Source organism: Paroedura picta, chromosome 3 (genome assembly GCF_049243985.1).
Source record: "Paroedura picta isolate Pp20150507F chromosome 3, Ppicta_v3.0, whole genome shotgun sequence".
Taxonomy (NCBI): Eukaryota; Metazoa; Chordata; class Lepidosauria; order Squamata; family Gekkonidae; genus Paroedura; species Paroedura picta.
In genome coordinates this window covers 60,352,557-60,379,348 of record NC_135371.1, presented here as the reverse complement: position 1 = coordinate 60,379,348, position 26,792 = coordinate 60,352,557, and the positions used below count along the sequence as shown (strand labels likewise).

At 43.4% G+C, this 26,792-nt stretch overlaps 1 protein-coding gene across 1 annotated transcript; it reads left to right on the top strand.

The window, feature by feature from the left end:
• The first annotated feature begins 3,926 nt into the window (after positions 1-3,926).
• LOC143832103 (uncharacterized) lies at positions 3,927-26,782 on the top strand. The gene is made up of 6 exons (XM_077325942.1): positions 3,927-4,169; positions 5,147-5,262; positions 8,268-8,351; positions 10,068-10,115; positions 15,005-15,089; positions 23,818-26,782. Exons 2-6 carry the CDS (start codon positions 5,179-5,181, stop codon positions 23,859-23,861), a joined length of 345 nt encoding a protein of 114 aa, XP_077182057.1. The 5' UTR covers positions 3,927-4,169; positions 5,147-5,178; the 3' UTR covers positions 23,862-26,782.
• The last annotated feature ends 10 nt before the right edge of the window (positions 26,783-26,792 follow it).

The following is a 26,792-nucleotide window of genomic DNA, read 5'->3' as shown; positions in this document are numbered from 1 at the left end:
GCATCACAATGGGCGATCTCTGCTAGCTGAGGGTCAAAATGGTCTTGGAGCAAGCAAGTCCTGGGTGAGGGCAAACGTTGCCCTTCCACATATGCTGAGGAGCGTACTGTGCTTCTTTGCAGGATCGATGATGTCGTTGGCTTCAAAGAAGCACTCTAATCTGGCAACATAGGACTCCTAGTCCTCGGCATCATCCCCTAGGAAGTGTTCAAATTTTGGCACGGTGGCCATGGTGTACTTGTGATTGGCTGGTTGTTGGTGCCAATGCCATGACCAATCAGCGGCCCTTGTGGCTTAAGGTGCCGCAGTAAGCACAGAGTTGGCTGGACCCAGTCTCTCTGGGGTGGCGTCCAAGCCAAGTGATCCAGCGAGCTGAGTCCAATCTCTCTGGGCAGTACTCAGAAGAGTTGCTTCAGTGGTCCTGGCCGAGGCAAGAGCTGGAACTGCACACATCCAGCTGGTCCCTTGTCATCAGGCACTGGACACAGCTGGGGTAGGTCCTCCGGTGGCTTCATCTGGACCATTGCTTTCCAGGGCAGGCTGCCTAGGATAGCGATCCCACCTTCGTCACCAATATTAAGTCTGCGGGTTCAGTGAACACAGACTCAAGATTCTTCAGAACAGTTCTTTTTATTTAGCAAGTCCAGCAACAAACTCCAAATACTGAACAGAGAAAAACAAGCAAACTCATGCGCTTTTATACCTTTCAGGCAGCCTGCTGCTGCCTCTGATTGGCCCTAAGCAGAGCAATCCAATTGGCTCTAAGCAGAACAATCCGATTGGCTCTAAGCAGAGCAATCTGGTTGGACCTTAACAGGTTCCTTTGATTGGTTAGTTCCTTGGCTGGCAGAAGTCCTCATTTGCATCAGTGGCCAAATGCCCACAGACATAACACTAAGCATCTTAACATTGTATTTCATATATTTATTTATTTATTTTATTTATTTATTTAGATTTATATACCGCCCTCCCCAAAGGCTCAGGGCAAATGGTTTTCCTTCTTGAGTTCCTCCAAGCAGGTTTCCCACTGCCACTGGCTATGCTTTCTTTTTCAGCTCTGGAGGTATACTTAAGACTCATCCTCTATCCACCATTCCCTTCTGTCCTTACGGGGGGGGGGCAATCTATGGGATGCATATTTTTCCTTTTTGAGTGCTGAAACGTTAGATGAATCAGAGGCCACATATTTATTGAATGCAAAACATTTAATCCTTTTTGTGGAACCAATGAATCATAAAGGAAGTCTTTGTTTCTTTCATTTACCCAAGGCAGGAGGCTGCTGACATTTGGTACAACTCAGTGCAACTATATTCTTGGAATGTGCCTTATAGGCATAAACCCATATATGTAGAAATGCCTTTGGGGCTTGGAAGCTCTACTCTGAGAGTTTTAACCATTTTTTTCTCTCTTCTCTGGGCAGAGACAGACATAGGGAGGTAAATTAGCCCAATTGCTCAACTTCCTTCAAATGCAAATAGCTGGTTAATGCCCTTTTTCCTCCAAGCAGGGGAGAGAATTTGGAGAATTCAAATACTAGAAAGGGGATTCCTGTGGACTAGTATATGTTTTTCTTGACCTGGTCAGTGGATGGGGAGGAGAGGTAATAAAAATCAGGGGAGCCAGGAAGAAACTCTCTTTTTAGTAAGAATGCCCTCAAAGCAGCAGGATATCTAACCTGGGATCAGAGGAAGGCAGCCATTGACCATGTGCTCACCTGGAAAACTAAAGAAAGCTTTGAGGTAACAGGAACTTGATAGAAAGCAGTAAGTTCTTGAGTAACTAGTGTCTGTTCCATATTTCAGGGCATGTTCAGTCAATAGGGAAAAGGAGGATTGCATTTTTACCCAATTCTTACCCACCTCAAATGTGCTATAGAGAAAGGGGAGCCATAAGAAGGGAAGGAAGGGGGCCAGCAATTGGCATATGGCTATTCAAAGTCAAAGTGAAACACCTTTATTGGCATAAACATAGTATGGCTATTCCTCCAGAGGTGCACCTGAAAGCAAATTGTCCCCATGGTGGCTATGTACCTGGCAGCAGGAGACAAAGAAGCAAGGTCTCAGGCCTGAGATGGGAATCTGGGGGGCTTTTTGCACGCCTTCAAAATAGCACAATGGTTGCCAATTGAAAACGCTACTGATTTGCTGTTTTGCACAACGTCGTCGACAATCTGCCACACACCTGAAACCAATCTGCAAAAAGCGCTTCCTTGTAGCGCTTTCAGGGAAATCCCCAAAAGTGGATTCACCCTCCGGAAAGCGATACACTCCTGCAACCAATCTGCAACACTAGCGAAAAAGACCTGTGCGTTAACATTGTTGCGGTTTCTACAAAGTCCCTCCCCCTGGCTCTCTTCTCTGATCTTCCGGCGAAGCGATCGCCATTTTTTTTTCTCCGAGCGAGCGGGGATAAACGCACCAGCGAGCCTCTTTCAGTTTAGAGGCTTCCCCGGCTTCAGTCCCTCCCCTTCAGTCACTAAGCACACTTCAGTCACTAAGCACACTACTAAGCAGTCACTTTATTTTTTACACATTCATTCAGCCGAAAATCGGGCCCGTGAGAGGGGGGGGGATTTTTTTTTCACTCGGAGGGAGTGTGGCAACGATCAAACGACAGCTCAAACACACCAGGCAGCTGGATGGGTCTCTCTGTTGCAACGAATTAACACAGATTCGTTGCAATGGGTCTTTTTTTTTTAAAAAAAAACCTTTCTTAAAGGGAAAGGGGCTGTTTGGGAGCATGCTAACGGCTGCCCATTGGCTGCTTGATGGCCAGGGGCGGGACGAGCTCGGCAATAGCGCTTCCTTTCTAGCGATTTCTGCCAAGACCGGAAGCCTGTGGGAAACGCTACAAAACGCAACTGGATTCCACTACAAAGGCAGGTATGCATAACGACGAATTCCACTATTTTGAATGGCGATTTTTCATTCAGTGACCAATTTGCTACAAAGATCCCGGTGCGTAAAGCCCCTGGGAGTTCTGACCCTCTCATCAGCCAACCCCATATAAAGGTCAGTGGTGGGAGGGGGAGAGAGAGAGAAAGAGATGCCTCTCCAGGAGTTCGCAACCTCCAGGAGTAGGCAAGGTAGAATAGGGCTTGCAGGGCTGAAACAGCCATGCATGAAGAATGCAAAACAACCAGAATGCTAAATAACTTCTTGGTCTTTCTTCCTGCATGTGTTATTATGTGTGCTTGTTTACTAGTATGTTTTTAATGAATTGTTTAAATATTTTATGTACACTTTATTAAATGCTGCTTTCATATCTTAAATATTTTAACATTGAAACATTTTAACGTTTTAACCTTTGCCACCTTGGAGACCCTATTTTGTCAGAAAGGCAACACAGAGATGTTTTAACTAGTTATTAGTGAACAGTGTGCTCGTTGTGTTAAAACACCAGCTAGATAGGTAGAAAAGATGGCTCTGGTCACTGGATGGTGCTTGAAGGAGAGAGATGCCCATCTTTCCCAGGAACACTTCCTGCATTTCTCATTGTCCACTGCAATGATCAACTGGGAATATAGGCTGCTGGCTTTCTGAGCTGAATTTCCACCACTAACCCCAGAAAAACATGCAGAACTGTGGTTACTCTTCTGGCAAATGTCCCATCCTGAGTGTCACTGTCATCTGTGACTTATGGAAAAAGCCCCTAAAAGTACTTGTATGGTAGACCCATAACCACATTTCTTCTGCATGCCAAACAGAACTTTTGTTTCTTCAAAAAAGAAAGAAACCTGAATGAAATGAGATTGCGGCACATAGGTTTGTCAATGCCCTCTCGAATGTGTGAATATTCTCTGACAGATTCTCTGTTCTCTTTTTTAAAAGAAAGAGTAACTTTAGAGTAAAACCGCCAGTTGAGAGATGTCTGGTTGTCGCTCCCTCCCCTCCCTTTCTTTGTTTCACTTGCTGTCACAACTCAGGACTGCCTTTGTAAGATCCCGGTTAGGCAGCACTCAACCTAATTTCCTCATCACACTAGACGGAACAGAAAAGGCTACACAGCAACTGCTGAAGCTCCTGAAATGAAGTTGTGTAGCTTTCAAAATGAGCTTTCTCCCCCTCCTAAAGGCAGGAAGAAGATGACTCAGTGAATCTCTCTCTTTTTCCCTTGCTCTTAGACAGTTGGGTGTGATAAGGCCAGAAGAGTATTCTAAATTTCCACAGGTAAGATTTTCCTTACTATTGCATTTATATCCCACCTCTCTTCTCTCACAGAACTTGCCAGCTTACCTCCAGTATCCAGAACGAATGCCACTAGTTAGCCTCAGGTTCAGCAAGTGGACAGGGTCATATACCATCCAACCATGCCTGAAGAAGAAGGTGTAAAGCAGGACTCTCATCACATCCCTGAGTCTACACCTGCAATACCTGTGTAGATTTGCCCCCAAGGTTCTCAGAATCCTTAATTAAATTCTTTGCACAGAGAGAGGAAGCTGAAGCATCTTACTCTGTTTCAGAGGCTGTTGCTCCTTGACTTAATGACAGAGAAGGAAGTGAGTTTGGGGTGAGATCCTGGGAACAAATGGGAGCAATTAACCAGGCAGATCTTCTGGACAAGGCCTACTGAGATGAGCAGGTGTTGGGCAAAAGAATGCTTGAACATCCTGGCATCACTCCCAGTCATTTATGTGGGATGAACACAAGAGAACATCCCAGGTGATGGTACCTTTCAGTTTAACCAGAATTGTTGCATTCTTAAGAATCCTCTATAAAGAATTTAGACATTCCATGGGGAAGGCAAGAAAAGCATCTTCTTTGTATCCACTGATCTGGTAGCATATTGAATGCCACTGAATTGGATGAAAGGTTTCTGTTTCATTTACTAACCCATTCTATTACAAAATTTTGACTTGTGGGGGTGGGGGAAACCTTCACATTAAATTGTTTTAAAGTTTCTTTATTGTGATAAACTGAGAGGAGAATGAATTACCATTGTTAAGCATTTGAAAGTACCACAGGGCTTCTTTTAGCAACAAGACTTTTTCTGCTTGTTCTTTGTGAAGCGTTTTGGGAAAGGTGATGCTTAGCTAAATAGGACTGCATTGTCTTTTCAGCTCTTTCAGGCTTGCAGTGAAGGGTGTCTACTCCTAGGCAGTAAGGAATAAACAGTGGAAAAGTGACGCTTTTCATTCTTGCTGCAGTTCATCATACAAAAGATCAGTGAAGGTCCACTATGAGCAGTGTTGCAAAGCTAGAATCAATGCCCCTGACTGAGCAGCCAAAAAGAAAGAGGGGACGACCAAGGAAGCTGCCGCAGGTAAATGCAGACCACCTTCTTAGCAGTCTATGTGCATTTTCTTTTCAGATACATAAGCACTAAATTTATGGCTGCTCTTTTGTCCCAAAGAGTGTTCTTAGAGTGACTGAAGTTAGATGTTTCTCTGAAACTGCTTTAGCCATGTCCAGATAACTCTAATTAGTTCAGGAAACCTTTTGGGGGTATATATCATAGCAGAAAATGCAAAAATGTGATTTTATCACAGTGGCTTCAGCTAAAGTACGAAACATTATTCAAAGATCAGCATTTATTTTCTTTAATATAATTAGGGCATGGTTGAGAGAACTGACAAGGTGTAATGGGGCTGTCAAGGCTTGTGTAGTGTATTGCTTTATTACTATCATTGTATTACAGTGGGTTCTATGAGTCTAGAGGCAGGGTGGCCCAGTGAGAGCACAGGCCTTGCAAGCAGAACGCCCAAGCTTCAATTCCTGGCATCTCCCTATTGCCAGTTAGAACACTCCAAGGAACAGATGTTTCAACGAAGCCTCCTCCTCCCTCTGAGACCCTTCAGAGTGGATGGGCCAATGGCTTGTTTCCATATTTGGTAGCAGTTCAACATTAGCTCAAAACTTGAGAGAGGAGGGAAGGAGTGAGGGGTCTCAAGGAGAAGAGTTAGAAATAAGGTGTTAGTTAATGCATGAAATTTTAGGCAGTTTTCTAGATTTTTGTCCATTGTCCATTGTATCTGTTACACCGTTTCTCATTTGGCATTCCAGTTTTGTTGCATTGTTTGGCACTGTGTTGCACTATAACTCTGGTTTTAGTACTTTGCTTTGCTCTCTGAATTATGTAATCCAGTTTTATTTCACTGTTCCTTGTGTTATATTGTCTATTGTATTTAATCATCTCAGCAAGAAAGGTGAAATATACATGAAGTAAATAGATAGATGTGTATATTCAGTCCCTTGCTTTCCTCCAAGAGGGAACTGAATTTTGTATCTGGTTCATAAAAAATATTCAAATATCTCTATTTATTGGTCTAATTTTCTATCTTTTCCAAGTTGTATAGGAAGTGTGAAGATAAGTACATATGTGTATGAATTTGCAAACAAGCTTTAGCAGTGTAACACGTGGGCATGTATTTTGATCTTAAGGAGACAAGTATGCTCACAAGCATCTGGAAACATATGTAAACATATAGAAACATTAGTGACATTCTAAACAGAATTAGGCCTATCAATGGGCTTAGAAGGCTGTAACTGGTATACCACAGTAGTTTTCAAAATGTTTTTATATTGAATTCGGCCAGCAAACCCCATGCATTGCAGACAATTAGGGGCTAAGCAATACATTGCAATTTTGGTGAGTTGAGTTGGGGTTCCCTGTACCCAACTTGTTTTCCCTACAATCACACATCAGCTATGAAGAATGACATTTTTATTTTCCCAGGATCTCAAAACAGCTCCCAGGGGGAATCATTTGCCTAAATTGAGAATTGTATGTAGAGCATTCCAAGCACATGCTGCTTCCAAAGACAAAGAATTCCTGCTGGGGTTGTTTTATCTCTTAAAAAAACAGGATGGAGGGGACTACAGGAGTATCGTGTCTGCTTGAACCATAGTCCCAAGAGGAATGGGGCTCCTAGGGACTTTAAAAATGTCTTTCTCAAGGGACTGAGTAACTACAGAGAAAGCAAGTTGGTTCCAGGGAACACCAGCCTAACTCTTCAAAATACACAAGTTGTAGCAATTTAAACCCCTACTTTCTGCTCTTCACAAACAACTATGAACAGCCACAACCTGCATCAAAATTCATGGAAATTCATTATGGTTCTTCAGTTTGTGAACATTGCTTCGCAAACCACAAATCAGCCAAAATCTATCATAAATTTTCATTTGTGAACTGGATTGTGCCCGTGCCTAATTAGTTTATTAGACAGCATTTAATTGTTAATAAGCAATCTAAGTGTTTAAAATCTTAACATTAAATAGATGGCGTAGACTCAGTATTATGTATTATACTAGCTGCAAAGCCTGTTAACGCAAGGCGGGTCATAGGGGAGGGAAAGGAACTCCCCCCTCCTTCCCGACATTGGGGCCGCTTCCCTGTGGGCCACCAAGCATGCCTGCCACCTCGCAGAGGTGGCAGCCATGCTTGGCGGGCCGTAGGGAAGGGAACTCCCCCCACGTCCCCACCGCCGGGCCCGCTTCCCTGTGGCCCGTCAAGCATGCCCGCCGCCTCTGCAAGGTGGTGGGCACACTTGGAGGACCACAGGGAAGGGAACTCCCCCCTCCTCCCCGCCGCTGGGGCCGCTTCCCCGCAGCCCGCCAAGCGCGCCCGCTAACTCCGCAAGGCGGCAGGCATGCTTGGCGGTCCATAGGGAAGGGAAAGGGATTCCACCCATCCTCCCTGCCGCCAGGGCCACTTACCTGGGGCCCAGCAAGTGCACGGGTGGAGCGGCAGAGACTCGCAGACGCACTGGCTCCAGCAGCCAGGCGTATCTGTGAAGTGAGGGGTAAGCTCTCGGAGAGGGAGGGCAGGAGCTGCAGGGGCAGGGCCAATTATTGGCCCTATTCTAACTCAGACAGCCGGACTTGTTCCTCCCCAAGGCCTATTTCACAAATATAAGGAGGAACCATAGATAAGGATATTATGTACTTTACTTAAAAATCTCTTTTTAAAAATCTGTATTATACAATTTATTATTATTATTATTATTATTATTATTATTATTATTATTATTATTATTATTATTATTATTTTATGTCTTACTTCTTTTTGTAAAAGCTTATAAAAGCTTATAAAAGCTTTTAAAAGCTTACTTCTCTCTTTAAAAGCTCCTTTATTAATTAAAGTCACTCATAATTCTTCCATTGAACTGAAAACTTTATTTTTAAACTTTTTAAAAAGCTGATATTTGTTTGTGAGTCATGCAAAACTCAAGATTGATGAATTTTAATCTAACTATGAAATCCCACCTGGCTAGAATCCCTTTTCTAATATTTCAGTGTTCCCTTCTCCCCTGTTCTTTGCCCAATTAGGAGTCTTCTGGACCATTGCCACCGAAGAAGCCTCGGGGGAGGCCAAAAGGAAGCAAAGAGCTGAGTGCCAGTAATAGACAGAAGGTAAAAAACAACGGCAGGCAGCTGTTTTCAACTGACTGGCATTCTGCCCACATCCTCCTGGCTATTTTAGAGTGAAGTATGTTCTCAGTAACACTAAATTCTTGGTGTCCTTTCATTTCTATGTTTGGATAAAGTTTTTAAATTAGGTGAACTTCACATACCTGATACATTTAGAAGCCACTCTCTCCCAGTTCTGTTCAATGATAACCCAACTTCCACTTGTTCAAGGATAACTCAACTTCCACCTCTTCACTGAACAACTGCTGTTGTCTATTCATTGTCTCTTTACTCTCTGACACTATCATTCACTGCCTAGTTCTCATAAATAGTCCTTTCTAGCCTAATGTAACACACTTTCCTTTGCCATGTAAAGTGCCATCCTTCATCTTGTTTTCCTGTCTTCATCCTTTATCCTCATAATTGATCTTTCTGTCTCCACACCCTTTCCCTTCCTAATATCCAAACCCAAGTTCTCCTGTCAGCTTCCTCTTTTCTCCAGTCAGCTTACCTGTCTCATGTTCATAACAGGAAATTTAATAGATGGGCACAAAGGCAAGCAGGATTCTTTCCATTCCTTCTGCACCTGAATCAATGGAGGAGGAGCCATGCCCTAGTGACAGAATGCCTGCTTGCGGCACAGAGGTCTTTCAGGTTCAGTTATTGGCTTCTCCAGCAAAAAGGATCTCAGGAAGCAATGAATGGGAAAGACCTTCCTCTGAATCCAGAGAGTTGCTGCTGGTCCAGTATTTGGCATCTGTGATTTGCAAAGTGGTTTTTGTGAACTGAAGACCTGCCACAAACCTCCACGAATTTTGATGTCGTTCATAGTGGTTCATGGCCATTTAAAAACAGCTGAGCATTGGGGAGCTTCCTGCCACTCAGCTGTTTGGTTTAAGTGGCTCAGAGTCATTTAGACCAGTGGTCCCCAACCTTTTTATCACCGGGGACCACTCAACGCCGGGGACCACTCACCGGGGACCACTCAACACCTTTTACTGAGGCCCAGTGGGGGGAATAGTTCTCTCAACCACTGCCCTAGTGCTCTCTGATCACTATGGTAATGTTTAAACATCCCTTCAAAATAAGATACAGACACGCCACAACAATGAAGTGTGTTGTAAAGGGCTGGGGTGGATGAAGTAAAGGGCCGGGGGGGGGGGAGAAGGCGTCTTTCGGGGCCCACCTCCAATTAGTCGGACCACATGTGGTCTGCGGCCCACAGGTTGGGGATCGCTAATTTAGACCACTGCTTTCTGCTCCCCACTATTTTTTGTGGGGAGAAGAAATTAGGGGATTAAACTTTAAATGGCTCACACACTGGTGCAAACCAGTTCAGTTTGCTAACCAACCTCATTGTTCATGGTTCAGTTCATGGTTCAGTCACAAACCCAGTAATGTGGTTCATGCCCATCCCAGGTGGGCAGGCATGTTAGTCTGTAGTAGCAAAACAACATTCAAGTCCAATCGGACTTTAAAGATGAACAAAATGTTCCACAGTATATACTTTCATGAGTCAAAGCTCACTTTGATAGATACCATTATGAAAGTTTATACCCTGAAACATTTTATTGGTCTAAGATGCTACTGGACTTCTATCCTTTTTCCAGAGTCATTTTCATAGCCTTCAGGAAATATCTAACTGTGCTTATTGCCTTGGTTATCAAGAACATATGCTACCTAACACAAAAATCAGATTTTGTTTCTCTTTCTTTAAAGGTACAAGCTTCAGCTGAAAAAAAGCCAAGAGGAAGACCACGAAAATGGGTAAGTTGAGTAGAATCAAGCTTGATGTGTAGTTCTTCCCTAAGCCATCTTCTGCCTTGCTAAGGAAGCTGCAAGTGATTGCATTCAACCCTCTTTCTCTCCTTCTGAGAAGCACATTTTTCGACAAGATGTTGTAATGCTAGACAGTGCTCTAAAGTGCCTCTGCCCTCCCTGAACCCTGCTTGAATGGGTACAATGATCTTTTCCTGTTCTAGCCATACCATAAATTTATCCAACATATGTTTGGTATACAGTTTGTTGACAACACATAACAAGCTTATCGGTCTATAATTGGCAGGGTCATCTCTTTTCCCTCTTTTAAAGAAATCTCTCTCTACTTGTGAAGTGAGATTTGACATGAAATTTACATTGAGGCCTTACATGCCCCTTCCCATGTCTTCTTCAGAGGATCTGAAGTTGATCACCAACAAAAGCATTACCAGAATTTGCAGCACTTGTTCTTTCCTGCTATTACTGGGGACAAATTTTGTAACTGACAAAGAGATTGCTCCACCAGGATTTCTCAGGGTCCAAATACAAGCTATTAGCCTATGGACAAAAAGACCAGCCCCAGTCTCTATGATCTAGTAGGAAATCCTGTCCCCTGCCAATTTAACCTTGACATGAAGCATAAGCCACATTTCAGCATCTATCCTTAGCAAGGGAATTAGGCCTTCTGTCAATTTATATCATCATTACCATTGCTTCCTGGTATCTTTATAGTGCAATTTTATTCCGCAGACATATTCAGAATCCCACTAAAGTCTACTCAATAGGGCTTAATCCCTGGAAAGTATTCTTAAAATTGCAAAGTCTTTTTTTCCTTGCTTTGTGAAAGTAGAGCTACAGTGGGCTATGAAGACAAGAGATGATATTCTGATGGCAGGTTTTGTGGAGAAAGTTTTAAAAATATAGTCTGCTGTTCTTTAGGACTACAAGAGATCAATGGTTTACTCCTCCCTTCACCTACACTATAAGATTATTGTCGAGTCCTGCTTTTAACTTCTTTTAGAATATTTATATCTAACCTGTCCAGAATCTTCAAGGAAGATCACATTTTTTAAAAGGAAAAATTTAATGCTCCACACTAAAAATACAAAAGGAGGTTGCTTGCTCGGAGTTTTGAGTACAGTGTTCAGAACAACCACAATGGCTAGCTGTGAGATACCTGTTGCTATGGGATAGTCTGTGGTGAAACAGCCAAGAATATGTTTCAGCCAGGACTCACAATGTAGCTTTGCAACTGTGGCATGTGTCTGCATTTTGTTTATCAAAATGTTCTGTCCAACCATTCTACTAATAAAACATCACTCAGGGTAGCTTGCAACAAATATTTATGTGTGTGTGTGTGTGTGTGTGTGTGTGTGTGTGTGTGTATACACCGAGACTGGGCCAAGGTCACCCAGCTGGCTGCATGGGGAGGAGTGGGGAATCAAGCCCGGTTCTCCAGATTAGAGGCTGCCTCTCCTAGCCACTACACCACACTGTAGAAACAGTTTGTTTTCACAAATGTATTTTCACACAACCTGATTGAGTTCTACTATCCCCAGTCTTTGCAGCATTCAGCAGACAGTATTTCAATAATACATGTGTTTTAATAAGAGCCTACCTTCATTATACATACTCCTAGTCCCTAGGGATGATAATGGCTTTTGATTCAATTAAATTGGCAGCATCTTTTCATAGAATCATAGAGTTGGAAGGGGCCATACAGGCCATCTAGTCCAACCTCCTGCTCAACGCAGGATCAGCCCTAAGCATCCTAAAGCACGTGCAGTTTTTTTGCATGTGCAGTTTTGCAAAACCTCAATGCAAACCTAATAAGCAGACATTTTCAGCTGTTCAGTATGAACCAAACAGGGTGGGTGATTGGCTCACATCTGACCAGCACCTTTGAACATGGTAAGCTCACCATATCCCTATCTGAGACTTGGGATAGCCACTGCCATTCAGAGTTGACAAGGTGGCTAATGGTTGACTTGGACATGGTAGCTTATCCATTTATGATATAACAAAGTCTAATTACAGAATAAAGAAAAGGAGAATAAGTAAATGAGAAGGTTAAGTGATTTTCGAATAAAGGACTTAGATTTTTGATGTATGCAGAAGTAAAACAATGGATGAGATCTTCCGGCATCTGAGTTGAGTCCGTTGCTTCTTCCCTGACTGGCATTACATCAAAATTTCAAGATGTCAGAGTCCTGCTAGATACCACATTGGCCAGACCACGCCTGTGATGTGCACAGTTCTGGAGGCCCCCCTATCAAAAAGGACATGGACAAAATTGAGAGAGTTCACAAGAGAGTGATGAGGATGATCCAGGGCTTGGGGACCAAGCCCTGTGAGGAAAGGCTGAGGGAGTTGGGAAAGCTCAGCCTGGAGAAGAGAAGGTTGAGAGGGGACATGGTTGCTTTCTTTTAAGTATTTGAAAGGTTGTCAGAGGAGGGCATGGAGTGGATCCTATTGGCAGCAGAGGATAAGAGCCACAGTAATGGGTTTAAACTATATGTAGAATGGTTCCAGCTAGATATCAGTGGGGAAAAAATTCACAGTCAGAGAAGTTAAGCAGTAGAATCAGCTACCTAAGAAGGTGCTGAGTTCCCCCTCACTGGCAATCTTCAAGCGGCAGCTGGACAGATACTAATCATGAATACTTTAGGCTGATCCTGCATTGAGCAAGGAGTTGAACTGGATGGCCCCTTCCACCTCTTGATATACTTAGGAGCATGGACTTCTAATCTGGCGAGCTAGGTTTGATTCCCCACTCCTCCACATGCAGCCAGCTGGGTGACCTTGGGCTCGCCACAGCATTGATAGAGCTGTTCTGACCAAGCAGTAACATCAGGGCTTTCTCAGCCGCACCTACCTCATAGGGTGTCTGTTGTGGGGAGAAGAAAGAGAAGACGCTTGTAAACCACTCTGAGATTCCTTCAGGTAGAGAAAAGCAGCCCTATATCCCCCGCAGGGCTTTACGCTCTGCGGGGGCTAACCTACTGGTCGTTCCCGGCCCCAAGGAAGCCCGCCTGGCCTCGACTAGGGCCAGGGCCTTTTCGGTCCTGGCCCCAACCTGGTGGAATGAGCTCCCGGAAGAGCTGAGGGCCCTGCGGGAATTACCAGCATTCCGCAGGGCCTGTAAGACGGAGCTCTTCCGCCAGGCTTATAACTGAGGCCGGGCGGAAAGAAGATCAGCCCCCCCCCTCACAAACTGGTGGTAGAGAGCGTCACCCCCCACCGTAGATGAGGATGCGGAGAGCAAATGAGTAGGCTACGCCATCGCTGTTACAATTATTGTAAATCATTGGTTTTTATTGTCATTTTATGGTTTTAGGGGACGGGTTTATGTAAGCCGCCTCGAGCCTTCGGGGGGAGGCGGGGTATAAATATAATAATAATAATAATAATAATAATAATAATAATAATAATAATATAAGAACCAACTCTTCTTTTTCTTCTATGATTCTATTATTCTAGTGCCTTCCCTTATATGGTATTCCTGGCCCCATCCCCACCTAGTCTGTCTCTAATCCACTTTCACCTGCTCCATTGGGGAGACTTTAAAAGGAAAGGGAAACCTTTCCTGCCTCTTCCCTCTGCTGCCTTTCTCCCTGCCCTACTCCTTCCCCTTGCTGGACAGGGCTGCCTCTTAGTCTCTACCATCTTGGCCTTTCCCAGTCTTCTGACTATTCCCCTCCCTGCTGTTGCCTGGCTCCCAGCCTTGTCCTGTGTTGAAGCAACCAGTCTGGATCCTGGCCACCACCTTTTCCCAACCTTCCTCACATGGGTGAATTAGGATCCTGGCAGTCCTCAGCTTGAGTAGCCAGGATGGGACCAAGTTGGGGTTAGGCATCACCTCCCAACATGATGACAAATGTATGCAAGAAGAATTCCATAAGTTAGGTTGAACCTTCAGATACAGGTGATTCCAGAAGTGATAACCAGAAATTTAAAAAGAGATCCTGTCTGCATGATAGGCTGAAGATGGATTGCCATTTGAACTTTAATCTGGGCAGTTTCATTTTCTTGGCACTTGCATTCAATATTCAGGCTAGTCCCTGCTGTGTTGCCTGAAACGTATTCTTGGAAAATGCTCATAAAGACTGGCTGGTGGGAACTTGTTTGAAAGTCTAGCCCAATAGGTATGCATGTGTACTTAGCAGTGATGAGTATGTGAATAACATATAGACAACAAATACATGCACACACTGAACCCAGTTTCACATATGTGCTACAACATCTTCTCAAAATCCAGAGCACCTCTGCACTTCTAGCACTACTGTTCTGAACAGGATAAAAAATTGGTCTATTTTATGCCATAAAAAGGGTCATTGTAGGGTGTGAAAGGGAGAGAAGACAGCATGGTATATCCTGATAGTGTCAGGTTTCATAAGCTAAGCAGGGTTGGTACTTGGAAGGAAGGGCAACAAGGAAGACCCTTGCAGTGGAACAAAGTTTGAGTCCAGTGGCTGATCTTAAAGGTGCTGCTGGACTCAAATGTTGATCTGTTGCTTCAGACTAACATAGCTACCCACCTGAACCTATCTTGCAGAGGAAGGTAATGGAAATGTCACTTGCTTTAAAAATCTCTAGCTGGGTTGCCACAAATTGACTGTGACTTGACAGCACTTTATAGACACACAAGGTGTGAAAGGAAAGAGAAGTAGACAATTGTTCTGCTTCACACACATTACCAAGTATGCACTTTTTAACCCAAGTGTTAATAACCAAGATGGGATGGTAAGATGTACAATAACCTTGAGAAGGCTGATGAGTATTGCTTTTGCAGAACACCTGGAACAGAAGGCATTGACTAGATTGAAGTGTAGTTGTTTTTATCCTTGGTGCATGTTGTTTTGTATTACCAGATGCTTACCTCTTTATTTTTCTTCCAGCTTGTCCTACAGGAGGAAGAATATCAGGAAGCCAATGCTCAAGTGAGCAGCCAGCCAAGTTCTAGTACACAGTCTGCTACAGCAGGTCAGTGGCATTGTGTAAAAGAAGCATAAAAATAGCCCAGCAAAGAACTCTAGGAGACCATGGGTGGGGCACCATAACAAACCACTGGTCAAACATTTTATTTTGAAAATAAAGTTATCAAAGGAACTGGCATTCTGAACAATGCAAAAGGCATTGGTAGAGTTTGCTTCTGTCTGCTCAAGTGTATCTTCACTTTCCTTGCTGTTAGGTTGTTTAGTCTTGTGAGATGTGAAATAAACTGGTGACTCAAGCAGCCAAGCATTGCCATGATTTCTAAGAAAGTGAGTGTAGATGGCACTTGATAAATTCTGGTTTGTTTAACCTCATTTTTTCATATCCATTTCCTCTCTGACTTCTGCAGGCATCTCACTTCCTGCCTCTAAGATACATAGTGACATCAGTATAGCCACAGACTCCTTTGCAATGGTCTCACTTCCTGCCTACTGCTCTGCCAGATGTCTGTCTTACGTAGAATTTTCATACCACTTAAAACACCAGCTAAAACTAAACACCAGCTACCTTTTTCCTCTTCTGCTTAGAAAGTGTGCATACACACATGTATGCATGCACACATATGTATATGGACATAAGAACCTTCCTGGATAAGCCAGTGGTTCATCTAGCCTAGCAACCTGTTTTTCACATTGGCCAACAAGTTACACACCCGGCCAACAAGCAAGAAACAGAACCCAAGCCCTCCCTAGATGTTGCCTCCTAGACTGAATTTTCAGAATATGAGGGTTCCTTTTACTCATCTTGGCTGGCAGCTGTTGATGAAACTATCTTCCATGATTTTGTCTAATCACCTTTTAAAGCCATCTATGCTTATGGCTCAAATACTTTGGCCACCTCATGAGAAAGAAGGACTCATAGACTCATAGACTCATAGAATCATAGAGTTGGAAGGGATCTCATGGGTCATCTAGTCCAACCCCCTGCACTATGCTGGACATTCATATCCGAATCGCTCATCCACTGTAACCTGCCACCCCTTTTCCTTCAAAGAATCAGCCTCTCCATCAGATGGCTATCTAGCCTTTATTTTAAAATTTGCAAAGATGGAGAACCCACCACCTCCCGAGGAAGCCTATTCCACTGAGAAACCACTAGAACTGTCAGGAACTAATTCTGGATGTTTAGATGGAATTTCTGCTGAATTAATTTCATCCCATTGGTTCTGGTCCATCCCTCTGGGGCAAAGAGAACAATTCTGCTCCCTCCATATGGCACCCTTTTAAATATGTGAAGATGATTATCAGATCCCTTCTCAGTCATCTCCTCTCTAGGCTAAACAGACCAAGCTCCCCCAACCTTTCTTCATATGTCTTGGTCTCCAAACCTCTCACCATCTTTGTTGCCCTCCTCTGGACATGTTCCAGTATGTCAATATCCCTCTTCAATTGGGGTGCCCAAAACTGAACACAGTATTCCAAGTGAGGCCGAACCAGACCAGAGTAAAGCGGTACCATCACCTTCCGTGATCTGGACACGATACTCCATTTGATACAGCCCAAAATCCCATTTGCTTTTTTAGCCACTGAGTCACACTGCTGATTCATGTTCGATGTATGGTCTACTAAGACTCCTAGATCCTTTTCGCACATGCTACTGCCAAGAAGTCTCCCCTATCTTATATTAGTGTATTTGGTTTTTCCTACCTAAATGCAGAACTTTACATTTGTTCCTATTGAACTTCATTTTACTCAGCTTAGCCCACTTCTCAAGCCCATCAAGATTCTGTTGCTGTCTTCAGTTGTGTTTGCTACCCCTCCCAGTTTAGTATCATCTGCAAATTTAATAAGTATCCCCTCTAATCCCTCATCCAAATCATTTATAAATATGTTGAACAACACAGGCCCTAGGACAGATCCTTGGGGTACTCCACTTGTCACTGTTTTCCAAGAAGATGCTGAACCGTACGATTTGTCAACCAGTTATTGATCCACCTGACAGAATTAGGATTCATACCACATTTTACCAACTTGTGAACAAGAATATCATGTGGAACCTTATCAAAAGCTTTACTGAAAACAAGATAAACTATGTCCATGGCATTCCCCTGATCCAGCAAGGTAGTCACTTTCTCGAAAAAAGAGATAAGGTTGGTCTGACATGACTTGTTCTTGCGAAACCCATGCTGAGTCTTAGAAATCACAGCTCTCAGTTCCTGCTGCTCAAGGACCGAGTCAAGAGACCTTTAACACTACTCACCCCCAAATACTGATAATTGGTCCCAATATCAGTGCTTATGAGATGCCACTGCTCACTCCTGTCCATTCCTATTCTTTGCTGTCTGTAATATAACTGATGGATAGGTCCACAAGAGAATCTGTATTCTCATCCTATGACTGCTAATCTTTCTCAAAAGTAAGTTATCTTTCCCAAAAATGCAATCCTATATAAAACCATGTACAACTACCTCCTCAAGTTTGAAAGTGAAGGATCCAAGTGCATCAACAGGGGCATCACATCAAAATCACAAGATGTCATAGTCCCATTGTATACGGCACTGGTCAGACCACACCTGGAGTACTGTGTGCAGTTCTGGAAGCCTCACTTCAAGAAGGACATAGATAAAATTGAAAGGGTACACAGGAGAGTGACGAAGATGATCTGGAGCCAAGGGACCAAGCCCTATGAAGATAGGTTGAGGGACTTGGGAATGTTCAGCCTGGAGAAAAGGAGGTTGAGAGGGGACATGATAGCCCTCTTTAAGTATTTGAAAGGTTGTCACTTGGAGGAGGGCAGGATGCTGTTTCTGTTGGCTGCAGAGGAGAGGACACGCAGTAATGGGTTTAAACTTCAAGTACAACGATATAGGCTAGAGCTCCCCCTCACTGGCAGTCTTCAAGCAAAGGTTGGATACACACTTTTCTTGGATGCTTTAGGATGCTTAGGGCTGATCCTGCATTGAGCAGGGGGTTGGACTAGATGAAGGAGTCTTCCTCAAACAAAAAAAAATTGTTGGAGGAAGAGCAGCTTAAGTTGTAGGATGGGTATTTAGGATAGGGCTGAATCCATTCCACTGTGCCCTAATACAAACTTCAGACACTTTATTATAATATCCCCTACTATGTAATAGGACACTATGTGTCCTATTGAATTGCAGTTGGTGAAACACATGGCCTTACAAGACCATTTGAAAATATCCCAAAATTAGTCCAAAATTGATTCTTTTTAAATTGGGGTGTGAAGATTTATTTGCTTAAACCCTGTTTTTCTCCAATGAGGATCAAAATCAGTTTACATTATTCATTCATCCACCTTCACAAAACAGTCACCCTGCTAAGTTTGGCTGAGTTTCCCAATGTATTTCCATGGCAGTGGGAGTCCTGACTCAACATTCAAACAGCTACACCACTTCCCTCACATATTGTTCATATATTCCACAGTGGCAATCCTGGGCAGCCTATTTAGTTTTGTTTGTCTCATTCATTTGGCTTTCTTTCTTTATTGAGGTAGATGGAAAACATCAGAAGTTTTCATGATTGGTGCTCTGAAAGGCTGGCTACATGTTATATGTAAGCATGTGTAATGGAGCTCCAATGTCATTTTTTAAAAAGAAAGTTGAGCTAAGTGGAAAACTGCTTAACCCTTTCCCTGCCAACCATATCTTTTTTCCAAATCATCTGCATTAAGCTTCCCCCTGTACTTTATTCTCATATTTGTTAACTTTGAAAGAGTATAAGCCACTAGGTGTGAGTAGAACCCCTACCACTGTTTAAATCCTCTTCTTTGAAGCTGCTCTTCATTGGGGGGGGCAGTATCAGAGCCGTTTAGAGGTACTGCTTAGCCAAAAAGTCATTTTTAGATTGATTGATTTATTTTATTTATATACCGCCCTCCCCGAAAGCTCAGGGTGGTTTACATGAAATGGGAACAATACAATTAACTCAGTTTATTATAATAACAACAGTAACAATAACAACAATATAATGATAACTAGGGGCAAAGCCCGTTGTATCCAAGAATACAACGGGTGCTAGAGCTTGGCAGTGGAAAGAGGAAGGAGTTGTCCAGTATGTAAGGGCATGGGGTTGAATGTGTGTGTTGTGTGGGAGGTTGTGGTGGTGTGGTGGCAAATGAGGGCATGGGTGTGGAGATATGGGTGTCGAGAACCTGTGGTTTGCAATGTTCGTTGAGTGTGGGAGAGGACTGACCTTTGGGAATTTTGGCATAGTAGATACAGATGAGCTTTCCAGAGCCATGTCCTCAGATATGTGAAGGGAAAATCAGACCGGAGACTCTTCTTAGGGGAAGATTACATGGCAACCAATTCCTCCCAGTTCTGCGTCATTTCCCTTCTTGTGTGAATTAGGCCACAGACACCAAAATGCCCCTCTGCCCTAATACACATGGGGTAGTCACAGTACACAGATGTCCACCCTGTTCCTTCTTTTCAATTTTTTCTCTATTGATAAAATGTTATGTGCCCACATGCTTCTTTCATGGTTACTCCTTAGAAGAACAGATTTTTGTACCCTATTGCTTACTACCCAAAGGAGTCTCAAAGCAGTTTACAAAAACCTTTTCCATTCGTCTCTCCACAATAGTCAACCTGTGAGGTATGTGGGGTTGTGAGAGGTCTGAGAGAACTGGGAACGGTCTGCAGTGACCCAGCAGGCCTCAGGTGTCTCAAAGCATTTTCCAGTTGTCTTTCCTTTCTCTCCCCATAGCACACTCCCCATGAGGGAGGTGGGGTAGCGAGCTTCACAGGGAAGCTGGCAACCCTAAGAGGAAGACTCTCTGCGCACAGCAGTCTTGACCTTAGTAAGGTTTTTTATACTGTTTTTTTATTTGCCAGGCCAAGGTTATTTGCCAGGCCAAAAAGTCATTCCAGTTACCATGTGTCCCCAGCCATTTACTTGTTCTCTATTTACGGTTTCAGGCTGTAAATATTTATTTAGATTACTGCACTTTCCAGACTCACAGGACTGATGCTGGTCTGCTTCTCTGTGCCCCAGAATACAAACAGTTGCTGGTAAGGGCTGGCCATAGCCCATAGCCCAGGAGGGACACACCTGCACCGCTCCCTACCAACTGCAGGCAAAAATGGCTCCTTTGAAGGCTGGACTCTGAGGCATTGTACAATTTTGAAGTCCCACCTCCAAACCTCCAGGAATATTTCCAACTCAGGGTAGCCAACCTTCAGGTGGGGCCTGGAGAGCTCCTGGAATTACAGCTCATCTGCAGAGTATAAAGATCAGCTCCCCAGGCAGAAAGGGCTACTTTAGAATCATAGAATCATAGAGTTGGAAGGGGCCATACAGGCCATCTAGTCCAACCCCCTGCTCAATGCAGGATCAGCCCTAAGCATCCTAAAGCATCCAAGAAAAGTGTGTATCCAACCTTTGCTTGAAGACTGCCAGTGAGGGGGAGCTCACCACCTCCTTAGGCAGCCTATTCCACTGCTGAACTACTCTGACTGTGAAATTTTTTTTCCTGATATCTAGCCTATATCGTTGTACTTGTAGTTTAAACCCATTACTGCGTGTCCTCTCCTCTGCAGCCAACAGAAACAGCATCCTGCCCTCCTCCAAGTGACAACCTTTCAAATACTTAAAGAGGGCTATCATGTCCCCTCTCAACCTCCTTTTCTCCAGGCTGAACATTCCCAAGTCCCTCAACCTATCTTCATAGGGCTTGGTCCCTTGGCCCCAGATCATCTTCGTCGCTCTCCTCTGTACCCTTTCAATTTTATCTATGTCCTTCTTGAAGTGAGGCCTCCAGAACTGCACACAGTACTCCAGGTATGGTCTGACCAGTGCCGTATACAATGGGACTATGACATCTTGTGATTTTGATGTGATGCCCCTGTTGATACAACCCAAAATGGCATTTGCCTTTTTTACCGCTGCATCACACTGCCTGCTCATGTTTAGTTTACAATCCACAAGTACCCCAAGGTCTTGTTCACACACAGTGTTACCTAGAAGCGTATCCCCCATCCAGTAGGCATGCTTTTCATTTTTCTGACCCAGATGCATAACTTTACACTTATCTTTATTAAATTGCATCTTGTTCTCATTTGCCCATTATTCCATTGTGTTCAGATCTCGTTGAACTCTGTCTCTATCTTCCGGAGTATTTGCCAGTCCTCCCAATTTGGTGTCATCTGCAAACTTGATGAGTAGTCCCTCCACCCCCTTATCTAGATCATTAATAAATATGTTAAAAAGTACTGGGCCGAGCACTGAGCACTGAGGTACCCCGATACTCACCTCCCTCCAGTCTGATGAAACACCATTGACAACAACTCTTTGAGTGCGGTTCTCTAACCAATTCCCTATCCACTTAACTATCTGAAAATCCAGATTGCAGTCCTTCAACTTATCCATCAGAACATCATGGGGAACCTTGTCAAAAGCTTTACTAAAATCCAAGTAAACGACATCAACCGAATTTCCCCGATCCAGCAAACCTGTTACTTGGTCAAAAAAGGAAACCAGGTTGGTCTGGCAGGACCTGTTGGAGACAAATCCATGCTGACTTCCTTGGATCACCAAATTGTCCTTCAGATGTTTGCAGATCGCTCCCTTTAATATCTGCTCCATTATCTTCCCCACAACAGAGGTCAGACTCACTGGTCTGTAGTTTCCCGGGTCATCCTTCCTCCCTTTTTTGAAGATCGGAATAACGTTTGCTCTCTTCCAGTCCTCCGGGACATCTCCAGTCTTTAAAGAGGTTCCGAAGATGATGGACAAGGGCTGTGCAAGTTCTCTGGAAAGTTCTTTGAGCACTCTCGGGTGCATTTCATCCGGACCAGGGGATTTGAACTCATCCAGTGCAGCTAAATGCCTCTCGACAACCTCTCTATCCATGTTAACCTGCCACTCAGACACTATCCTTTGGCTACGGCCATCTCTAGATGTGCCTAAACACTTTGACCTGTGGGAAAAAACAGATGTAAAATAGGCACTAAGCCTTTCTGCTTTTTCTGCATCCTCTGTTAGAGTTTGTCCATCCGCACCCAACAGTGGGCCTATTGCCTCCTTTACTTTACGTTTGCTCCTCACATAACTGAAAAATCTTTTCTTGTTACAATGGGCTTCCCTGGCCAATCTTAGCTCACTCTCAGCTTTAGCCTTTCTGATGATTGATCTACAGTGCCTAGTAACCTGTAGGTACTCTTCTTTAGAGCTCTGTCCTCCCCTCCATTTCCTGAACATTTTCCTTTTCTTTCTTAGTTCCTCTTGAAGTTCTCTGTTCATCCAAATAGGCTTCTTAGAGCTCCTGTAGTGTTTTCATCTTTCTGGGATAGTCATTGATTGAGCATGCAATAGCTCTTGTTTGAGTAGCACCCACCCTTCACATGCTCCCTTCCCTTCCAGCATTCTCATCCATGGTATGACACTCATCATGTCTCTGAGTTTATTAAAGTTTGCCCTACGAAAATCCAACATCCGCGTCTGGCTACAAGCTTCCTTGGCTCCCCATCACTTTGGACAGGTTTGTAGTAGAGAAGAAACATTTAAGGCCTCCCACACAGGTGGTTGTTGTTGAATTGAAAGACTTGAGGCCTACTGCCCAGGGTTATTGTGCAGATGAAACAGGAGACAAAAGAGCCAGTTTCTTCTGCAGAATAATGCTGTGCAGTGGCCTGAAATCTGCAGAGAGTTGCAAAGAAGAAAGAGACATGACTTGGCTGTGTCTAACCCCTGGCCAGAGCAGCATTTTAAGTGAGAAGGGCCTTTTCTGTGGCCTCCCTGTCAGCCAACTGTTTGGCAGAAGGGGAAAGTCCCCCCCTCAAAAGGAATGCCCTCAGGCTCTCTGGCGTAGCTCTTGGAAAGACCTCCCTCCCCTCAGTCAGGACCTGTCAGAGACTCCTTTGCAGCAGGTCTGAAGGGAGGGAGGGGGAGAGAAGGCACTCACCAGCCTCCTGCCAGCTCTGTCAGGGTTCTGAGGCAATTTGCAGTTGGACATGACAGTTAGGACAGCCTTGGGGCAAAAAGGGCTGGTGCAGCCTGTGTTCTCATTCCCCTTGGCAGCCCTGCTGACCTCCTTTCCCTGCGGTGGTCAGGAGCAGACTGGCAGCCAGACTGGGCTTGGTGAATGGAATTTTGGTCTGTCCTGGTGAGGGGCCAATCAGAAGGCGTGATTGGCCCCTCCGTTTGTCAGTCCAGGGCCAAGGGGCCAATTGTTGCTCCCCCCCCATCACAGACTGAGCCCACCCCAACACCCCTTACTGTTTTATTAAGAGGAAAAAGATAATAAACATTGTAGAAGGGTAGAATACTGGAAACATTGATTAACTCATACTGAGGCCCAGTGGTTTGGGCGGATGCAGGTATAAAGCCACCCCTATGTTCATATTTTTGCCACAGGAATTATTTACGGGGAAAATGGTAGCAAATGGAAATTTTGATGGTGAAAGAAAAGAACTTCACTTTTGGGGTATTGTTTTGAGCCTTGTTCTCGGAACAGACAGCCTTTGGGTCACTTCTCATTCTTTTCTCATTAAGAAATGGCAGGCTCTTGTCCTTGAGGGATAATTTGTCCTCCACTACAACCACTAAATACTGCAACAACAGAGTGTGAAGAATATTCTGGCATGTGCTTTCAGTCTGTAGGGGAATGACAGGGATATTGAAGAGTCCTTGAAATGCTCCATATGAACTGACTGCTTCTTAGACATGCACCAGAATCCTTAGTCACAAACAAGAGTTTTTCAGGAGGCAAGTGTGAATAGTCGTACTCTCATACACTCTTCATCTCGTCCTCTCTTTAGGCACATCTGTGAAGGGAAGTCACAAAACTAAAGAATTCAGATGATCGTCAAATCCCTCCCCAGCTGAGGTTTACCAGGAGTCTGTTGATGTGTCATTTGTGTTAAAAAAAGGTTAAGAGAATGCCTTTACTTGTATTTTTTAATTAATTGTTGTTTTGTCTTTTGTCCAACACAACAGCTGATTCTTACAAAATCCAGACATTCACTTTTAAAATGGTGGGTACTAATTCAGGAGAATTCTTACATCTCATCAGCATTAGCATGAAATCACTTCTCAAAAACATCTATGATTCTCTAGAATTGCAGCCATAATCCTTTTGAATAGACAATATTTCTGTTCTTCATTGTTAACAGGCTTGCCATTTCTAGTGCGCTTTAAAAATATTAAAACAGAAGCCCAGTGGCACTTCAAAGACTAACAAAATATTTTGGCATAAACTTTTTAAAATCAGAGCTCACTACACTGAAAGATTTATATTTAATACTTGTTTTGAACTGCCATCTTTCCATAACATCTCCCCATTCCTACCTTTCTGTAGAATGTCTAACATCATTTTGCTGCAACAGGTTTAAGTTACACACTTATGCACTGTATCTGCTTGTCATTAGATGTTTCTTGGACACAACTTATGCAGTTGGAGTACCTCAGGATTATTGAAATTCAACTATAGAATGAAATATAGAGAACCTTTGAGTGGTCTAAGTTTATAACACTCTTCATTGATGCCTCTTGCAACCTCAATAGTTTTGGTAACAAATGCGTAACAAATGTGCTATCATCCAACAAATGAAAAGAGTCCCTAATTCCATATGTTCCTTTGTTTCTTTAGGGATTTCCTCCTACAAATGACTAACATCCATTTGTTTGAGTGCCGAGGCTGTAACTGTAACAAACTGGCTTTTAAAAGTTCTGAATATTTTATCACAATTCATGTATGGAATATTCAGATGGGCCTAGACTAAAGTCTTGTACCCCCAAAACTCCTGGACTTTCCTCTGAAGTTGAAATCTCTGAAATGCAAGACATACAAAAAAAGCAGAGATAAATGAGCTTATAACATTGAAAAGATTGCTGTTTGAGTTGATACAGAAGAAAACTCTGAGCCTATTTTATTTGAAGGTTGAAGGTGTGTGAGGTCCTGATAACTGATCCTGGCCCATTAAAATTATGCTGGGGGCAGGGAGGAGAGAGGTATTATCCTTTGATTTCACTGTTAATAAGCCTGTATCTCCAACAGCACCTTTTGGCTGCCAGTTGTCTTGGACTTTGTGCTTTCATGCCAGATGTGATAAGCACAGTAGGCATGCAAGATATTTGCACATCATAAAGTAGCTGGGCTTTGAATGCCAACAAAAATATGAGATTATACAATGGGGATGAGGACAGTATGAAGAAGGTACAGATAAAAATGACAGGTCTGTATAAATGGGCATCATGAAATGATAAGCCAGTCTTCAAATACTACCTTTGATAAGCCAGTTGATAAGCCAGTCTTCAAATACTACCTTTTAAGTGTACATCTAAGATGTTTTTAGTGTTGACCTAAAATATGTAAATGTAACATGCATCATATAGATACATTCATCAGGGATTGACTGAAACTTTCTTGTTGAGTGTACACTTAGTTTTGCCAGTGAGGCAAACAGTAGCTCCATAAGAATGTTTCAGGTGCGGAAAATGGTGTGTATGGGGGGGGGGGTTAATTCCCTTATGCTGCCAGTCTGACATAAATTGAAGCCCTAAATGCCAGCCATTTTCAAAGGAAAAAAGGCCAGGAGCCCATACATGTACATCTAGCACCTCATTTAGTTTGACTAAGATCCCTAAATGATTCCAGTCTCACTTCATTAGGCAGAATTGACGGAAGACTCAAAAATTCCTGCCTGTTTTCTTGGCTCCACTGTCTGTCAGAACAGAATTGCACACATTCTGTGTTGGGGGAACAAGAATAATAGGGAAAATAGGGAAGAATAATAGGGAAAGAACCAATGATGCTCCAAAATGTTTCCTCAGTTGGTTCTCCGCCAACAGCTACAGCTGCTGATCCATCTGCTGCAGCTGTTGCTGGACAAGGGAGACTGTTATGCACACTGCTGCTCCTGGATGTGCTTTCTACTGACCTATTTACCAGAGAAAAACTGGTATCCATATATGATGGACAGATCAAGTTCTGCCTCTTCCTAAGAGGGGCCAATGGGAGCTGATAGAATGTTACTATGAGTGACAGTTGGAAAAACAGCAGTTAAGAAAACTGAAGACAGTAAGTAGGGGAGAATGAATCTGGCTTAGTGAAGCTGTGAAGAGCAGCTTAAAGCTGACTAAGAAAAAAGAGTAATTTCTAACAAAGGATTCCAAATGCTGGGACAGGGAAACAGTGCAGAAGTTCAGTTGAAAACAAATGTAGTAACCTCTACCTATCTTCAGTGTTATGTTCAAACCATAAATAAAAGTTAACTCCTTGTTTATTTAGCCCGGTGGGCTGGTTGCTTCAGGGAATGACATCCACCCCCCCCCCCAGTTAAGATCTTAGTCAGTATATATTTTAGGATACACATAATGTGCTTGAGGCTGACCAACCCAAAAACACCTGCTGCCCCCCCCCCCCAAACCATACACTTTCATGACTGAAGAATCCGATCTACCCAAGGCTGTTTCAGTGTTCCTGTTCTTGTTAAAATATTGTTCAGGTTGACATGCTATGTTATGATTTTTATACTTGTTACATTTGTTACAATATTCTATGTAGCTACCCTGTGATGTTCTATGTAAACGGCCTAGAGCCATATGGAAGGGTGGTATAAAAATCTAAATAAATAAAATGGTGGCAGTATTAGTGGAACATTGTGTCTAAGTGTGGGCCAATTATTAAAGGGGGCTGTGCTGTTGGAGAGATGTTGTGGAAGATGGTCAGCATTCTGTGTGAGAGGGAAAGGTGTGTCACACCGCATGCACGGAATAACTCAGGAAACAAGCA

What these genes read in the sequence shown, in the direction of transcription:
- LOC143832103 (XM_077325942.1), top strand. Translation starts at nt 5,179, where the DNA reads ATGAGCAGTGTTGCAAAGCTAGAATCAATGCCCCTGACTGAGCAGCCA. An exon ending in GACCAAGGAAGCTGCCGCAG is followed by an intron (nt 5,263 to 8,267) that starts GTAAATGCAGAC and finishes TTGCCCAATTAG; the next exon opens with GAGTCTTCTGGACCATTGCC. An exon ending in TACACAGTCTGCTACAGCAG is followed by an intron (nt 15,090 to 23,817) that starts GTCAGTGGCATT and finishes TCCTCTCTTTAG; the next exon opens with GCACATCTGTGAAGGGAAGT.